Genomic DNA, 18,167 nt, shown 5'->3' on the forward strand with positions numbered 1-18,167 from the left:
TATAAAATTCCCACCCTTTTAAGTGTTGTGAAAGATAACATTGCAAAGATATTACTAATAATACATATGTATTGAAGACAACTGAAGATAAAATTTGGAAATTGATCGGTCTTTCTTCTTGGAACCTTTCTCGAAGTAAGTCTATCAAAGATTGATTCTGAATAGTTTATCTTCAGGGGCGAAAGTGTATTAACTATAGATTTTAAGGTATTAAATTTAAATGTGCTTGTAATTGTTTGTCTATAAAAAATTTCAGTATGAAAGCACTTTTTGAAAGACTGTAAAAGTTTCCCAATTTTGTTCAAACGGAGAGAAGAAAGTAAAATCCATAGAATATATAGTGAAGATTACAGCAGAAAGTTTTGCTCTAAGCTTATTAAAAATAAAAGTAAAAAGGAGTACATTTTAATGACTTAAAAGTAGATTTTTTTTATCTATATGTTTCCTTCTTTTATGAAATATAATATATAATACTTAATTTATAATTCTTTGTTATAAATACTAAGAAATCTTGGGAAAATTCTCAAATTCGTTACCAAGTGACGTCAATAATATGAAATCAACATTTATTTAAATCAATGCATTAACCGATAATTAAATTCGGGAAATATTAAAATAATGCAGTCTCATCAAAACCATGAAAGAAATCATACAAAATTTCAATAGTTAAATTTATTATGAAGTGAATAAATAACCGATCTCAAATTTCTTTCTTTACAAGCAAGAAACAAGTCAAATTCAAAAAAGGTATGCCAAAATATGGTATATGTTATTTCAGATACGAATGCTCCAGTGTCTTCATCAAAGCACGTAAAATGATTTTTAATTGAACAAAAATACGATTAGAAGAATTAATCAATTTTAGTTCTTTTAAAATGAAAAAACCTAAATCTTGAGAGATTGGGGATTTTTTCCCCAATTTCAAAATACTTCTCTTGTTTATAACTTTAATGTTAAAACAGAATAAAATGCATAAGCAGCAACATGTAATTCTTCATTTTTAACCCTGTTAATTCATCGGAATCATGTTCTTCGAAACTAACATTTGTGATAGAAAATTTCAAAACAGTATGAAATATATTTCAAAGCATTGTAACAAATATTTCAAATAATTCGAAACAGAAAATTTCTTACTAAAAGAATCATGTTCATGTTTGCCATTCTGTATTATTTGAAAACTGAATTGTCACAACATTTTGTTTATTATTGGAACGCTGAAACCATTTTTAGCCACACTGTCTGAAAATAGTCTCTTTAAAGTACAGTGTTGTGAGAGGATTGACAGTAACTTTAAAACATTTTTCGTTGTTTCGGATTAAATCCAATACCAATTATAAATTTCCCTCATAAAAAGTCAATGAAGGAAATTTATAATTGGTAATATATAAAATTGTAGAATAATTGAAGAATAATTGTATTATAATTTTCTATCAGAAAAATGTCTTATCTACATACAGCAATTTTTTTCATTATTTAAAGCGCATTTTTTTTTTTTTTTTACCATTTTAGAGATCTTCAGCCTACTCGAATAATGTATAGTGAACACATACTACCTCTAAAATGTTTATTTTCACAAATTTTAGCTTCATTTGTTTCATGTTTGCAATGACAGAATATTTAATCAATTTTTCATACACTCTCTAATGCACTACATTTCGAAATTTTGAACATAAATGCATTTTCGATGATAATAACTATTGTAATAATTTTGGAAAGTTATTAGTTGATTAATTTAATAAATTCTGATTCTAGTTGATCTACTTGGAGTTAAATTAGAGAAAAATAATTTCCAAAAAATTGAGATTCCGAAAAATATCTTATAATGAATTGTAAATTAAAGATTAAAAAAACAGAAAAAGATTTAAGCAAAAATAATTTTATTTTTTGCACTTTAACTTAAGTATATTTTAATATACTTTAATTTAACTTTATTTGTTTCAGCTTTGCAGAATTTTAATCGATTTTTCTCTTGCTTTCTGGTATGCTTGAGCTCTAAAATCGTGTATACTTGGATGTTCTTGATAATAATGCGCTATTTTAAATTCTTTTGGATTTGAGTTCCATTTAATAGATTAATTTAGCGACAAATGATGCTACAGAATTTGAGAAAAGCTAGATTTGAAGATTACATAACATTCTTAATACTTAATTATAAATTAAAATACAAAAAGTGAAATTACTGAAAATTGTAAATAAAAATCAACTTTTCAAATTATCAAAAGCATAATATAAAAATAATAAAAAAATACATTTATTTTTATATTTCATAGATTTTTTGCATATTTTGTTTCGTCGATTCTTTAATAATATTTATAACCTAATTAACCAAATCTAATATGACCGTAAAATAATTCCTCAACCACAGTTAATTTTGCTCGTTATTTTTCTAGTCTTTGTTGACAAATATTTATCTCTAAGCACTAGAACGTCCGGGATTTCGATTACCCTCAAACGACCGCCGGTGTCGTTTCAACACCACGATATAAAATATATAAAATAATTGTAATAATAATTGCAGGGCTACTGTTCAGTAGGATTTAGTTTTAAGACTTTTTAATATTATTTCATATTTTTAATACATTTACTGTTATTTATTAATTCATTCATTCTTTTTAATATTAATATTATTTCATGACTTTTTAATTATCATATATTATGACCTTATATGTAATAAAAAAAACTGTAACAAAACAAATTACTTAATCTTGTAAAATGAATAAAACAATAACATTCATAAGTATTAGTATAATAAACAAAATCGTAATTTTTGTGAGAATGCAAGTTTTTTAATCATTATTTATCGTTTTTGAGCATAATGTTTTGCACATACCTCATTCGCAATGGATACAGTGATATTCAATTTTTTCTGTACATTTTCCGCACACCATTTTCATGCAAGGCACACATTTTTTTTAGTTGCATTTCCATTACACTTTTTAATTTCCCACTTTTTGCGTTTTAGCGAATTTGTAATTCCTTTAAATTCAGTATGTATTACTGGAATATTAACAATTTCATATGCACTTTCTTCAGATTCTTTGCAGCCACTTTCACGCAATCTTATGTCTTCGTCGGAATCTAAATTAGAAAAAGGCAGCTCACCATCATCTGATTCATTCTCAAAAAGCTATCGCAACAAATTAGCAATTTCATCAGGGTTTAGATCTTTTGTACGAGCCCTCGTTTCAGAGTGTCTGCTCTGCACAAGGTTAGAAAATCGAATGAAATTTTTTTGATGAGCAGATAAGCAAATGCTATGTAACGAAACACTTAGACAGAACAACTTTAGTATAATTGATCCATCTCCGCTGTGAATCCAATAACACAGCATTCGAGGTCAAACAAATATGTGCTAGTACTTTGGAATGACATATTGAACATTTCAAAGCCGGTCGTTCTAACCTATACCTTATCATATGTGGAGACATCCATTACTTTCAGAACCTTTCGGTGATTTTAACTGTAAACTTTGCTACCAATTAATTTTGATTTCGTAGCAAAAATATCTTCCTTCAGATTGATTCTTTTTCTGCAAATGGCATTCTTCTGTCTTCGTTCGAAACTTATGAAACTAAGCGTTTCTTTAGATAATGGTAATATTTAGAACATCTTGCCTGATGCAAATTTTAGACAGAAATCAAACTTATAAAAATTCTATTGGATTACATAAGATTTTCAAGGTTTAACCAAATTTGGTTTAGGAGAATTAACAAGTTTATTTACTTCTTTAAATTCTTCTAATTGCTTCCTTTTACAGGTCTTCAAAATGAAAAATATTATTTATTTTACTTTTTCTTTGTTCAAATATAATGTCCATAGTTATAATTTTAATAAGTGTTATTTGTATACGGAGCAAATATTTCACTTTTCTTATGAGAAATGCATTTTTAAATACGAAATTTATAAATATTTCATAATGTATCTAGGATTAACAGTTTGAGAATTAATGGACTTTATGTGATTGGAGAATATTTTTAATGTACGATTTCCTTTCTTACATACTTAAATTTCAGCACATTTCATTAAGATTTATGTATATTGCAAAGATGCATTTCAGGTTCATAAATATAACTTTAAAAGACATTCATACATTCATTTGTTTTCGAAACTTTTTCTCAGTAAGAGGTAGGCAGCCTTTAAGATACGAATCACGATATTACAATTACTGGGATTTTTATTTTGTTATTTTCAGCTTTTATTTATAGCAGCGTAATTGGTGCATAGTATACCAGTCTTCTTTTTATGCTGTGTTGACAAAAAGAAATCAGTTGAAGATTTTCAACAATCAAATTACACGAAGTAATTTAAGCATGCTATAAGCATTATAGCAATGGTAAAAGCTAGCATTAACAAAAAAAAAATTGCTATTGTAAAATATTTTTATAATTAAAAATGAATAGAAGCACATATACTAAAATATAACATGTATAGTAACATTAATTCACTAAGTATTTGTATAAAGATTGAGGATTAAAAACTGATTGAAGTAAGAAATAATACTTTATCATGATATTTTAGGGTTCAGATGAAACAAATATTCGATGTGAGCTGTGGAAATCTAGTTCGTATGATGAAAATCTTTTGGCGACAAGATGTTTTAGAGCATTAGTTGTCTTCATCTATTTTCATTCATGCTAAGGATTGCACAGCCACAATGCTAATAATAGAGTTCCTTCTTTGATTATCTTCCATAATTACAAGTATTGTACTTGCAGATAAAGTGTTATTTGCTGATAATGTACCTACAGATAAAGGAATTTCTCCAATGAATGAAATCATATTTGCAACCCTGCGCATAAATAAAACATATACTTTTTGCATATACTGTCCATTATGTTCAGTTAAATTCTTCATCTATGGGAATATTTTAAAGTTCTTCGAAAAAATATTTATACTTTATCAATTAAAACATTTGCAAATATTGTGTATGGGTAAGGAAGTGAAAATATGATTTGTTTTAAATGCATTTGATAATAACGAATCATTCACTCAGTGGGCAAAGACGAAAAATACATTTTTGAGTTTTACAGGATAGAAGCCATAATTTGTGAAATGGTACACTAGTACTTTACTGTACTTACTTTACTGTTATAACGTATTATTACCATTCTCAGACTACTACGAGAATGGTAACCAGGGATTCCACAAAAGGTACACCCTCGTCCTGCCATTTTGTCCGGGGAATTTGAATTACCTTTTTAGCAGATAATAGCAAATTCAGTCACTGCGGGTGACATATAATAATTCCTATTGCAAGAAGCACTTATGATTACCCCTCACATAGAGGTACGAACCGCCAGTGATGGATACGTTAACCTGGAAATGCTATCATTAATACATCCATTAGGGCAGCGAGGACCTGTTTACTAATTACGGCAAATTCTCATACCCATGTTAAAGAGTGGACAGATGGTAGTCATGGATATATAATATCCAAATCCCACCCAAGCCGAGATCAAACAACAAAAAAATGAGCTAGCGCGAATTACATTGAAGGAAAGCATTGAAAAGAAAACTGAAGGCAACCAAGGGACAAAACTGAATGATCGCAGCTGGCTCTTCCTCTAAGGTAGAAAATACGAAATGCTCTGGAATGCCACATAGTAGAATCATAAACTGACAGATCTTCTTTGACCAAACCAGTTACCTAAAAAATTAAGGATAATCAAACCTCTAGCTTGACTGGATACATGATTTACTCCACAAACAATGATACTGGAACTATGAATCTCTCAAATAACACCTCATTAAATGCGAGTCATTATTCGAAACCCCATCAATTGGTACGCCTCGTCATCGGCAATGGAGCCTTAACCATTATTATGTCGCCAAAGACAAACAAGAAATTGGTTGCTTACACGGCAACTTCTTATTCCCGTACTCTAGGAGATACTGAATTAAGCTATTTAATTTGTTTAAATTTTTAATGGCAGTTAATTCAACATATTTTCTTTAAAGTTTTTAAAACTATTATTAATGGATTAATTTAATTCTTATTAAAGTTTTTGAAGTTAGATTTCCGTCATATTAAATTTGTTAGTACCAACAAATAATGTTTTGATTTTAGGTACAATGCCTGCAAATGGTTGCTTAGAAATACCAATACGTTCCTTATACAGTTTTAAGCTTACCTTTACTCTTTCTACTTAATATTTTACATTTTCCCTATAAAAATTTATACTTATTATGATTTTCCCTAGATTTTTCCAAAATGAAAACCATAATCTACGCAACGCTTCTTTGTATTTGTGGAACTACATTTTGCAAAGATGGTAAGTTTAATAATGACAAACTTATTTTTTAAAAGCAAGATTTTATGCTTTGCTGTTTATTTCAAGTAGAATTTACATCTTAAGTAGGGATTGCAATACCGGACCAAAATTCCAATACCGGTATTCGGTATTTTTTAAATCTTAATACCGGTATTAGAAATTTTAGAAAAAGAAAGAAAACACAGGTATTTCTTTGTTTTATTTGCCAGTTTTGTTAGAGAGTAACTATCACAAAAAATAATTTGTAATTTATAAATTATAACAGTATATAATCACAAAAAAGTAAAGAAACATCTTATTTATTTAAATAACAAAAAAAGTGTAAATATCACTATTCAGTCTGTGATACTATTACAAATTTTTGAAATGTAAAAAGCATAATGCATCCATTGTACTGTGATTAAGCCTGAAAAGTAATTTTGTGTAAAAATTACCAGCTGTCGAAAACACTCTTTCGGCATCTACACTAGTTGGTGGTACTATTAGCAATGCGCGATATATTTTTTCCAAGTATTTACCTCTAAATCCCTCATCTTCAAATAAATCGATTTCTCGTCGGATGGTTTTGGATATAGCTGATTCCTGTATTGTATTTTGGTTCCTTGAAATTTTTTTTTTTCATCGCTAATTCTAATTTTTGTTCAAGAGACAATTCTTTTTTACTATCGGCAGTAGTGACATCATAATCTTCGATAACTCAACCGAATTCTTCTGAATGTAGATAGGTTTATGGGTAAAAAATTTTAAGAAAATTTACTCTAAACTTAATCAGATTTGAATGGGTTATTTTCTTTTCTTCTTTTTCATTTTCATTTTTAAAATCATTATAATTATGTAAATACCATAAGACATTTTTTATTTCGGTATGCCTTTCTTCTGTGCGATTTTTCAATGTAATACATAATTCTTGAGATACTAATGTGTGCTGTTCCTTCAGTGACTGCAACATGAAATTTATTGTTGCATTAGCTGTTAATAAATTAGAATCTGTCCGACATAATGCCTCAATAGTCAGTTTTATTGGAAGTAGAGCTGATATAGTTCTGGATATTAAGTCGAATTCACTATCTGAAAAATTAATTTACAGGTTTAAGTCGATTATTGCTTTTTGGATTGGATTTCTCAGTTTCAAAAATCGTTCCATCCTTAGGAGTAAACTGTTCCAACGTGTTTTAGAATCTAATATTAACATATATTTTGTTTTATATTTAGTTAGTATATATTTTAGTAATATATCCTTTTTATAGGGGACCGTTTAAATATCTTAACAATTTTTCGAACTTTATAAATTACAGGAAGCAATTCTTGATGGGTTAATATTTCATCCTCATTAGCAATATCTTCTTCAACAATTACATTGTCATTATCTTCATTGTCAATATCACTCTCACTCTTACTCTTTTCAAAGTTGGAATCCGAAGTTTCTATATCCACAGTATTTGGATTCTTCTGTTCTTTATTTTTTTGGTATAATACATCTATTACTCCTAATTGAATTCCATGTGCATAGCACAACTGCTGATTTGCACCAATCAACTTTCCAACTTTTTTCATAATTGTTGCTCCATCAATCGTTATGGATACAATATTTTCTTTCAGGGATAATCCATGTTTCGCTAATTTAGATTTAAGCAATTAATTAAGCCAATCATTAGCTAATTAATTTCGCCCTTAGGGAGACATAAAAACAAAAACGTATACTATTTTGCTATGTTCGCTATATCTGAACATATAGTGTAGACAATTTTAAAAATTTTTAATAAATACCGAAAAACCGGTATTTAAACTTGTGAATACCGGTATTACAAAATTGTACAAATGGCTCAAAATACCGGTATTCGGTATCCCGGTATACCGATATTGCAATCCCTAATCTTAAGTTAATTTTCCTGTGTAACATTTAACTTATGTTTTTCAGAGGAGCTCCAGAAAAGAGTGAACGATTACATAGATGATTTCATTCAAAAAGCTACAAATGGATCTGGCGGATTCATCGATCCTTTGCCTTTGGATGAACTTAAAAAGGGATTCGAAAGAGAAATTGGATTTGTTCGAGTGAAAGGCGAAGCAAAGCTCTATAATGGGAAAATTTATGGTCTTTCTACCATGAAAAGAAAAGGAAATGCTACTGTTCTCGACTTGGATGATATGCTAATCATCTCTACTGAACTGATTTTCAAAAAACTCAACGCAACTTATAAAGGAGCCTTATTGCTAAATGATGCTGGACCTACGATTTCATTGAACGCTAAAGTTGGTCGTTCTCAAGTATCAATGATCATTATTGCACCTGCAGAAGGTGGAAAAGCTGAAATGATGTCTTTCAGCATCAATAAGTTGCAAGACATTCGTGTTAGCATCTGGGGATTAGGACCCATGGGTTGGGCTGCTAGTATCATGAGCACTTTAGCCTTAAATGCTCTAGAAAAACCCGTGGCAAAAGCATCTTCCATAAAAGTAATGGAACATTTTATGAAGGAAATTGAAAAGGTGCCTTTCCCTGGAAAAGCAGCTGAATAAATATATATAATTAACATTCTCTACCTCCCTTGCTATTTTTCATTTGATTTGAGTCACTCTGAATGCTTATGGCAGTAGATTAATAAATTATTTTATTTGAAATTTTCTATACCTCTTTATGAATTTACAATACTAAAAAGTATTTCACAAAATTACTAGATCTTGACATCAATAAATCACATGCAAAAGAAGGAAAATGATATTTTCTGGTATCCTCAAGCCATGGCAACAGATTTAAATGCATAGATGTTTTTATTTACTTTCTACTTTGTAAAAAAATTAAGAAATAATTGCAACACCAAATTAAATAGGTTGGATTTCTGGTTTTCAAATAAGCAAAGTAATTTGCACAAAGCACTTAATAACAAACATGTGATGTAGATTGGATCAATGGTAAATTAAAATTGTAATCTAGTAATTTTTAATTGTAAATCGAGGTATTCAAAGATGAATTAGATCATATAAACATCGAAATAATTAATGCAAGCATTCTCCTTTTTCGTTATCTGTTTTTTATTTACTAGACGAGGACACAGGCACGGATAATTATTTACAAATATTTACATATTTTATTATACGTTCACGAATTCTTTATATAGCATACAACTATCTTTGGTTCGGTTCTTACACACTTCATCAACCAAAGCTGAAACTGAAACTTACGTCTGTTACAGTGGAATCATGGGATTTTTCTGACGTCACCAGCACGCATGCTCAAAAGGGTTGCATCATATTATGATTAAGCCAAAAATTTCAACAAGTTTATTTAAAAACCTCAAATTTGACCGCGGGATTTTTGCTTACAACATACAAATCCTTAATCAAACCATAACATTCAGCATTTTGAAAAATGTAGAAAACTTCAGTTTTAAATCCTAGGAAGCCGGATAATTAAGTGTATAGAAATATATAGAAAATCAATATATAGAAAAAAAATCGTATCTCGGTACTTCACCACACTTTGTAGCTCAATGAAAGCTCGCCACGAACTGCTATTCCCATACAACCAGCACTCAGCTAAAGAGACACTAATTAAGCTTTCTCCGGCTTTTTTTTCTTATGAACTGTTGTACAAATGATGTACCAGTATCATTATTTACCTCTCCATAAAGATCAATATATATATATTGCAGTACTAAAACTGACAGAATTTTTCTTGTCTTGCAGTATTAATCTTTCGAATTTCTAACCACTCTGTATGCAATATTATTCCTTATTCTGTTACATCACAATGATAATGCTGACAGATTTAATGCTAATCATGAGGTCTAAAGAGACCATATATTGTATCTTCAACTTATTCTCCTCTGGAATGGTCTTTTTTTAAGTAGTCTTAGATTTCGCTTAAACATGAGGCAAAATAATACCATTTCGAATCCGAAAATACGACTACTTGCTTGGTGGTAAATTTGTTTTTTCCCTCGAAATGATATTCAGAGTTAGATAAGTAACATGTTACGAATTCTTGCATGAAAATTATTCTGTCTTACTGTATGGTTATATAAATCAAACGGAAAAAAATTAAATCTTACTTGAGATAAATGACTTTGGCCCCTTGATCTACAAATTTGCTTATTCTTCTAGTTAGATGATGTATCCTGTTTCAGACAGTCATTGTTATTCAATTCTTATAACAACATAGAGGGCCCTTGAGCTATTGAAACGTTTCCAAGTGATTTCTTCTTTTCAAATTAGTTAATATTTTCACGTAATAGCAAATTTAAATACTAAAAATTCAGTAAATCGATGCGCATGTTAGACACGTCATTGCAAGCGAAAGGATTAAAAGTATTATAATATATGACAAATTTATAAGTGCTCAATATACAACTACAACGAGGAATTCGAACATCTATTCGTATCTAAACCCAGCTTTCACTGAGCTTAATGCACCAACATCTTTTATTCGGCGGCCCAGATCCTCCCTGCTTGAGATGCCAAGAGAATTTAAGGGTTCTTCATCTTTAGCTTCATCGTATACTATTTTTGATTTTTTAATTTCTCATTACTGGGCATGCGTCTGAGGGGAAACATTTTCACATAAACTTTTTTAAATTTTTAAAATCAATTGCTCTATACAATTTTATTTAACATTTCACTTAGTAAACAAGTTAAAAATGGCAAAAATATTAAAAGACATTGCTATGCTATTGTTTTGATCAGATTCGATTTTTTACAGAATTATTCTTTATATCTTTAATAATATTATTAAATAACCTACCATCTTTAATAATATTATTAAATAACCTACCATCTTTAATAATATTATTAAATAACCTACCATCTTTATATATATTATTAAATAACCTACCATCTTAAATAACTTACCATAACCATCTTTAATAAAATTATTCTTCACATCTTTTAACCTTATGTCTGGTGCAGTATAGTCAAATATGGTTCTTGTGCCATTAAATCCCACAATCAAATGCCAGTTTTCATTGTCGATTATGATACTAGCTGTCACCTGACTGATTTGAAGTCCCAACACTTGCTCTACATCTTCCATAAAATCAGAGAACATATTGTTCCTATCTGACTCAACGAGCTGATTTTTTTTCGGGCAGTAAACGAACACTTGATGAATCCTTTGCATATTACTTCCAGATACAAGTGACCGACAAAAACGTTTGCCTTTATAAGCATTCCATTATTCATAAAATTTAAGTAAATTCCATTTGCTGGCGCAACAAACATTGCAATGAGAACGAAATTTTGAATAGTTTTAACCATTTCACTTTTTACGAAATGCTTTCTTCCGTACAATTCCATTTCGATACAAATAGAAAACTCGTAAACTTGAATGGTTTTCTTTTCACCAAGTGACATATCTTGTCAACGAAATAAATAATCAGAAGATTCTGATGACATGATATGCAGAATAAGGCTTTCAGTGTTTTGGTTAGGCAAATATTGATAATAAAATCAGAGTATTATGATTACCATGTGTATCAGTTGCAAAATTCCTTAATATTTGCAATCCGAGTACAAGAGATAAAGTGTTAAGCTACATTGTACATCTGGAAATGAAAGCTTACCTAAAAAAAAATGCTAGATTAATTACTTTTTAGATTTTTAGAGTTTATTAATTTGATAGAAAAACTAACAAGAATAAAGATAGCAATTACTTTTATTTCAATCTTACATATATTACAGATATTGATTACTTCTTGATTATACTGAATGTTCATCAATAATGGATGTAGCAACCGTAGTATTTTTACGTGCTTTTATATAACTTGACGTGAGCCATGTTTTTAAGGATGAAATTTTCTTATCAACATTTATTTCAATCTAGATTTATTAAATCATAGAAATTTTTTTACAATGGCAACTCAATATTTTAAAATTTTTAAAACTTAAGAAAACTTTTTAAAAAATATTTTTAAACCTGTCTGTTAATAGGCAGGTTTTATCGTAAATGCGTGGTGCCATCTAGTAGTGAATTTGAGAAAAATTGATCCTGTATTTAAATATTTATAAAATGGAATTATTAAATATATTAAACACTAAAATATTCTTTTAAAAAATAAGATATTTTAAAAAACATGCTTTTATAATTGTACTTAAAACTAGAAATCAGTTTTGTTATCAAACAATGGACAAAATTATAAAATCATGAAGGGATAAAGAAAATACTGCTAACAAACCAAACCACAATGGACAACATAAGAAAATTCCTATATATTCCTGAAAAATCAAAATGTATTTAAAATGGTACTGAAATTCCATACTTAGAGTATTTTTGCTTTCACCTCATGTTAGTGATTTTGTTTTGACTTCCATATTTTTTATTTTAAAAAATTAATTGCTAATTAAGTTTATTAACAAAAAAGCGTTAGCTTTTTTTTTTCGGAAATTTAATTTCTTTTTTCGAATTTAACCTGATTTGCCATTTTTACTGTATTTAAAATTTCAAATTTTCCCTCGTTGTAGAAGTTTATGCAGTGTAAAGATGAAAATAAACCCTGGAAGAACGCCAGAATTGTGTAACAAAATGCAAACCAGATTGCTTGTAAGTAGCAATACCGTCAAAATTTAAAAAAAAACAACAAAAAAAACGATCAATCGTTTGAAAGCGTAACTTTCAAATATAAACATTTTATTTATTAGCTTATTTTATTTTTTAGCTTTTATTATTTAGCTATTTTATTAAGAATTCTATAACTATCTCACCCCCACAAAACTACATAAAAAATAATATTCTGACAAGTGTAGGTGGTGCTTTGTATGTCCTACAACGCAAAAAAACCTACCAAGTATTATGTGACAAGTACCATTGATTCGCTTGCAAACATGTGAATATAATTCTTTTGACTTTTACACTCAAAACTGGTCAAGTTGAACTGAACATTTCGTATTGGACTTTCTAATCCTAAAATGAGTTCGTCTTTATTATTTATTTTTTTATTTATTGAAACTATAGTGGAATTTCTTTTCTCCGCAAGATTGCAACTTTTATCAAATGATTTTAAAAGTTAAGTTTTGAGCTTTATTCTATACGGTAAAGAAATTTAATTTCAATTGATTACTCATTTTTAAACTGAATGATCTCACGCAAACTCACGTTTCAAATTTCTATCTGGTTATCCGAACGTTAAATAAGATATATAAAATTTGATTGGCATCCTTTGATATATGACTTAGTTTACATCAAAGTATATTTATAATCTATAGATAGCGCCATGAGCACTAAGTTTGATTTTTGAATTTGAATTCATAATTTGCTGTCGAAGCGAAATCGACTGGTGTAAACGCAAGAAAGAAAATTCTCGGTCCTAGAAAGATTTAAAATTTAATGTTGTAATCAATGTCAGCCATTCTTATAGGACTTTATCAAAATGTTCATCGTCAAAACGCATGTCAGATTTATTGCAGTTCCAAACGTAATATGTTAAACCCCTAAAATATCTTGCAATTTTTCACATTAATGAGGGAATGAAAATTCTAAATTCCTCTTTCATATCATCATTCATCATAGACTCTAGGTGATTCTTGCTTAAATCATAAAAATCGTGAAGTGATATGAAGAAACTAGAAACGAATAATTTTTTGTTTGACATCCATGCATTTCTTTTCATTCCAATCAATTGAAGTACATTTTGAAAATAAGTTAGAAGCATCGATCTTCCTGATGTTCAAAACAATTTCTAGAGCCATTTTAAAATTTCTAATTATACAATGAAAATTTATTTCGATTTCAATTATTATAATTCAGAGGGGGGGAATGATATATTCTACAAACTTTATTTGCAAACTGTTAATATACAAGGAATTAAATATGATTTACAATGTCATTACAGCAACGAAAAAGACTTTATATAAAAGTAATACATATAAAGATTTAATACATTAAGTATGATATAATCATTGATATTTTAATTAATAGACATAAATAAAAGCGATTGCTTAAAAAAGCATTCATTTAAATATATCGGAGTTCTTACATTAAGAACTACACAAATTAAAAATAATTTATAACTTAAAGAAAGCAACACATCCTCTTTCTCAATTCTCACCTCTTTCAAAATTTTGAAGGGATAAATAGACTCGTAAAAAAATGAAGTTGCATAATTTTGAAGCTAAAATTCAGGAAATTTAATATAAGATTCAAGAGGCTGATAATTTTAAATATGTAGTCTGTTTTAGTATCATTATTAAAAGAAAAAAATCTGCATATGAATTTACCAACTCCAAATAAAAAATAAAAAAAAATCAGAGTAGGCGCAATTCCACTTATTCATGTAATGGATAAATTTCCCTTGTTCCAAAAGAGAATTTAGATTTTTTTTTAAACTTTCATTTTCAATTTTTCTAGTTGGCAAATAAAGTTTTGGAGCTCGACCGATTTGAGATGAAATAACAGCTATGATGTCATAGTTCTACGTCAACCTTTTAAAAACGCATCTGCTGTCAAAGAAGCATACGTAATAATAAAGCAATACTAGTAAAAGCAGGTCAACCTTTTGAAAACGCATCTGCTTTCAAAGAAACATATATAATAATAATGCAATACTGGTAAAAGCAGGTAAAAAATATATACGCCATTAAAAGATGAGGCTGAAAATTGTCATTTATGCTTTATTCATTGCCTACGCGATTTCGATCTTCAAAACCCCCTAACCAAAACATGTTCTCTCATGATATATATATATATGTTAGAATTTAATATCTTCTGCTACGATCGATTTAAATCGAAATTAACCTCATGGTTCTTAAGTTGTTTTTTTTTTTACTTTCTGGGACTTCTTATACAGATTCTTTCTGTTCACTAATCCATGACAAAGCAAAAAATTTCGCCCTAGTTCATCTCTACAGCACTGAACTTCTCTAGCCAAGCCCAAATAATTGCGGTACTCTCCTCCTCTTGGAATGTTCGGTGATTAAAAATAATTCTTCCTTCCTTCAAATTACTAGAGGTAAAGTTTCTAATACATTCTAGAATATTTAGAATTATTCGAAACATCTTAAAAGCAGGAATTCAGTTTACTTTCGGAAATGAAAAACTACGATAGAGTGCTCTTGTAATTAATAAAAGTGCATATAATTGAAAAAAGTATATCTCCTATATAGTCCTTAACCAAATGTCAATGGAAATCTATCGAAATAAAATAGTTATCATAAAAACCATTCTAAAAAGAAATCTAAATAAGAGTTTTTAAAAAAAATTAACTTTGAGTCATTTTCAGAATTCTAGCAAAGTTTAAACTGAAGATCTGATTATTTCCTAATAAAGGATAAATTAAGTTCCCCGATGCCTCCTAAGTGTGAGGCAGTATAAATGCAAGAAAAAATTATGAAAATATAATGAAGATTTACCAGCCATTTTACATTTTAATTTTTTCTGTATAGTTTTGTCTCAGGCTTCATCACGAAGCAAACATTGTAAACCAAAAGAATTTGAGAGTCACTTCAAGAAGTCTTTACGAATATAAACTCCCAAAATACCAATCTCTACATCAGAATATTCTTAAAACATTTTAAGTCAAATCTTCAGATAGTATCAAGAGCCAATAATGATCATAACGAATAACTGTAAGTTAGTATTGAATTGAGTAGATGGTATATAGATTCATTCGCATCTATACTGAACTGAAGCTATATATACTATCTATACTGAAATTCGCATCTATCACAAACTGAAGTCTTTCTGGCAGCTTAAAACCATTTCCCAAACTACTCTTTAGATTTTAATACTTAAGAGGCGGAAATTTGCAAAACCATTTATCTTGTCTTATATCTGATAATTACCGCATTCAAAATTACCACATCTAGGAGTTTCGGATTCAAAAGCGGTCTCATTATCAATGAAGCCTTTCTTAAAGACAAGAATTCTTTTAAACTGTAGATGATGCCTTGAGAAATGGGAATCTCCACATGATAAACATATCTTTCGATGAAAAAGTTTATTTTAAATAAGTAAATATTATTTCAAATTCCTAAAAAAAAAAAATCAAAAAAATCAAGGTTTTTGAATAGTTCAAGTCTTCAATGCCTTCACCTATTTTTCCCTCCCTCGTCAATCTAACGTTACAAACTCATCATCCATTCATACAACAAAAATACCATTTCAAACGGAATTCCCAAAGAAAGTCTGCTTCCTTAAATGCTTGAAAATGACAAATGCTCGTATAGCATTCAAAAGAAAAATTCATATTAAGTATCGAAGGAAAAAAAAAAATTTCACTACAAAAGATGTAGGTTTAAAAATACCATCTTTCTGACAATGAATTATAAAGAGATATTTTATATAAATGTATTATAAAGAGATATTTTATATAAATGTATTATAAAGAGATATTTTAAAGCATAATATAATAGTAATTACCAACACGAAGAATAAACGAACTAATCAAAGTTTATCGTTAGATTTATGAAGAACATGAACAAAGCAACTTAGCTATTATTTTACACAGCGTGAATTCTGATCAATTCAATACCTATGGTCTTCATTAATTATCAGAAATCAACATAGCTCTAAAGTCTAAATAAAGTCAAAAATGTTACCCAGTCTTTTGGAGAAATTACTAGATGATAAAAAAACATTGTGTTAAACCTTAATCATGCCACTTTAGGTTTTACAAAAGTGCAAACAAACTCCTCCAAGTCGCACAAAAAGCTACGAAGTGAAACGGTAGTAAAAGGGTGTAAAGAAATGGACGTTGCTAATAAGTCTTTCTGTTCTTTCCGAGATCTGAACAAGGTAGCTGCCCAACAGACGTAGTGGTTGAAAAAATTGCAAGATTATTTATTTTGATTCAAATCCATTAGAAAATATTTAGTGCTAGAAAATATTTAATATAATAAATTGAAAATAAAGCAGCAAGCACTTGTATAAAACTAGGAGAATAATGGAAAATATATGTCATTTATTCAACATAAGCAGGGAGTGAGATTCTAAATTGCTCTCAGCTGATATTTCTTTAAGGAATACCAAAGAATGGTCCAGAAACACAGAATTTAATGGTGGAACATAAGGAAAAGATTTGAGTTCTCATCTCAGCTAATTCAGGCTGAAATATGCTAAAATGAATTTGTTAAGCACTGCCAAAACAGCCAGTTCCAAATTTAATTAATTCCCACAATCTTAGTTTTTTGCTTAACGGATGACCTCACAAAAGTACTGGCTTAGATCAGATCAAATCAGATTATTGTGGGTTGGAGTCTTTATTCTACTTGAAATGTCCTTTGATCAGCAAATTGGCTTGCCTGATTACTATCAAATCTATAGAAATTTTTATAAGTGATCTTGAAAAATGGAATTTTAGCTGACTTGTCACAGTCCTGCAAAACAATGGGGTGCAAAAGCAGGAAATGTTTCCACATAGCTATACAAAAATTACTTGTCATTTTGAATATGAGAGAAGTGATCGGCTGAGGATTATAAACCTTCAAAATATCTCGCATTTCAATTCTGACATTTTTATTAAGAGTCAAAATGGTAAATTCAAATTATTTTTAAAAATGACTTAGAAGAGAAAACCAGCAGGAGTGGTTTACTCAAAATTCCTAGCATGCACTGTAATAAAAGTGTTCTCCCCTCCCCCGTATAAAATTGTGGACCATGGATAAGGTCGCGAATGCCTTACATGACGTTGGTAACCAAGAAATACGAAATATAGATCTTTAGCTTGAATCTAGCATTCCTACTAGATTTTTATGCAACTAATCCTGGTATGCAGTTATTATACAAATACTCAAAATTCAAATATGTATTTTGGAAGATTTTTTTCCGATTGACTGAAACCAAAATTTGACATATATCTACAGTTGTAGTCATAAGATTACACATAATGGATCCCGTACAACATCTAGGATTCAGATTTTCATCGGAAGCCGTTCGAACTTACACTTTCGATAAAGTTTATACGTATG

At 29.1% G+C, this 18,167-nt stretch overlaps 1 protein-coding gene across 2 annotated transcripts; it reads left to right on the top strand.

Annotated features, from left to right (window-relative positions):
* LOC129961041 (mite allergen Der f 7-like) lies at positions 1-8,894 on the top strand. 2 transcript variants are annotated; one of them, XM_056074838.1, is made up of 3 exons: positions 1-135; positions 6,201-6,272; positions 8,191-8,894. In XM_056074838.1, exons 2-3 carry the CDS (start codon positions 6,212-6,214, stop codon positions 8,790-8,792), a joined length of 663 nt encoding a protein of 220 aa, XP_055930813.1. In that variant the 5' UTR covers positions 1-135; positions 6,201-6,211; the 3' UTR covers positions 8,793-8,894. The 2 variants fall into 2 exon arrangements, with proteins under 2 accessions (XP_055930813.1, XP_055930814.1); XM_056074839.1 differs by lacking the exon at positions 1-135 and adding an exon at positions 187-207.
* Positions 8,895-18,167: the final 9,273 nt, after the last annotated feature.

Source organism: Argiope bruennichi, chromosome X2 (genome assembly GCF_947563725.1).
Source record: "Argiope bruennichi chromosome X2, qqArgBrue1.1, whole genome shotgun sequence".
Taxonomy (NCBI): Eukaryota; Metazoa; Arthropoda; class Arachnida; order Araneae; family Araneidae; genus Argiope; species Argiope bruennichi.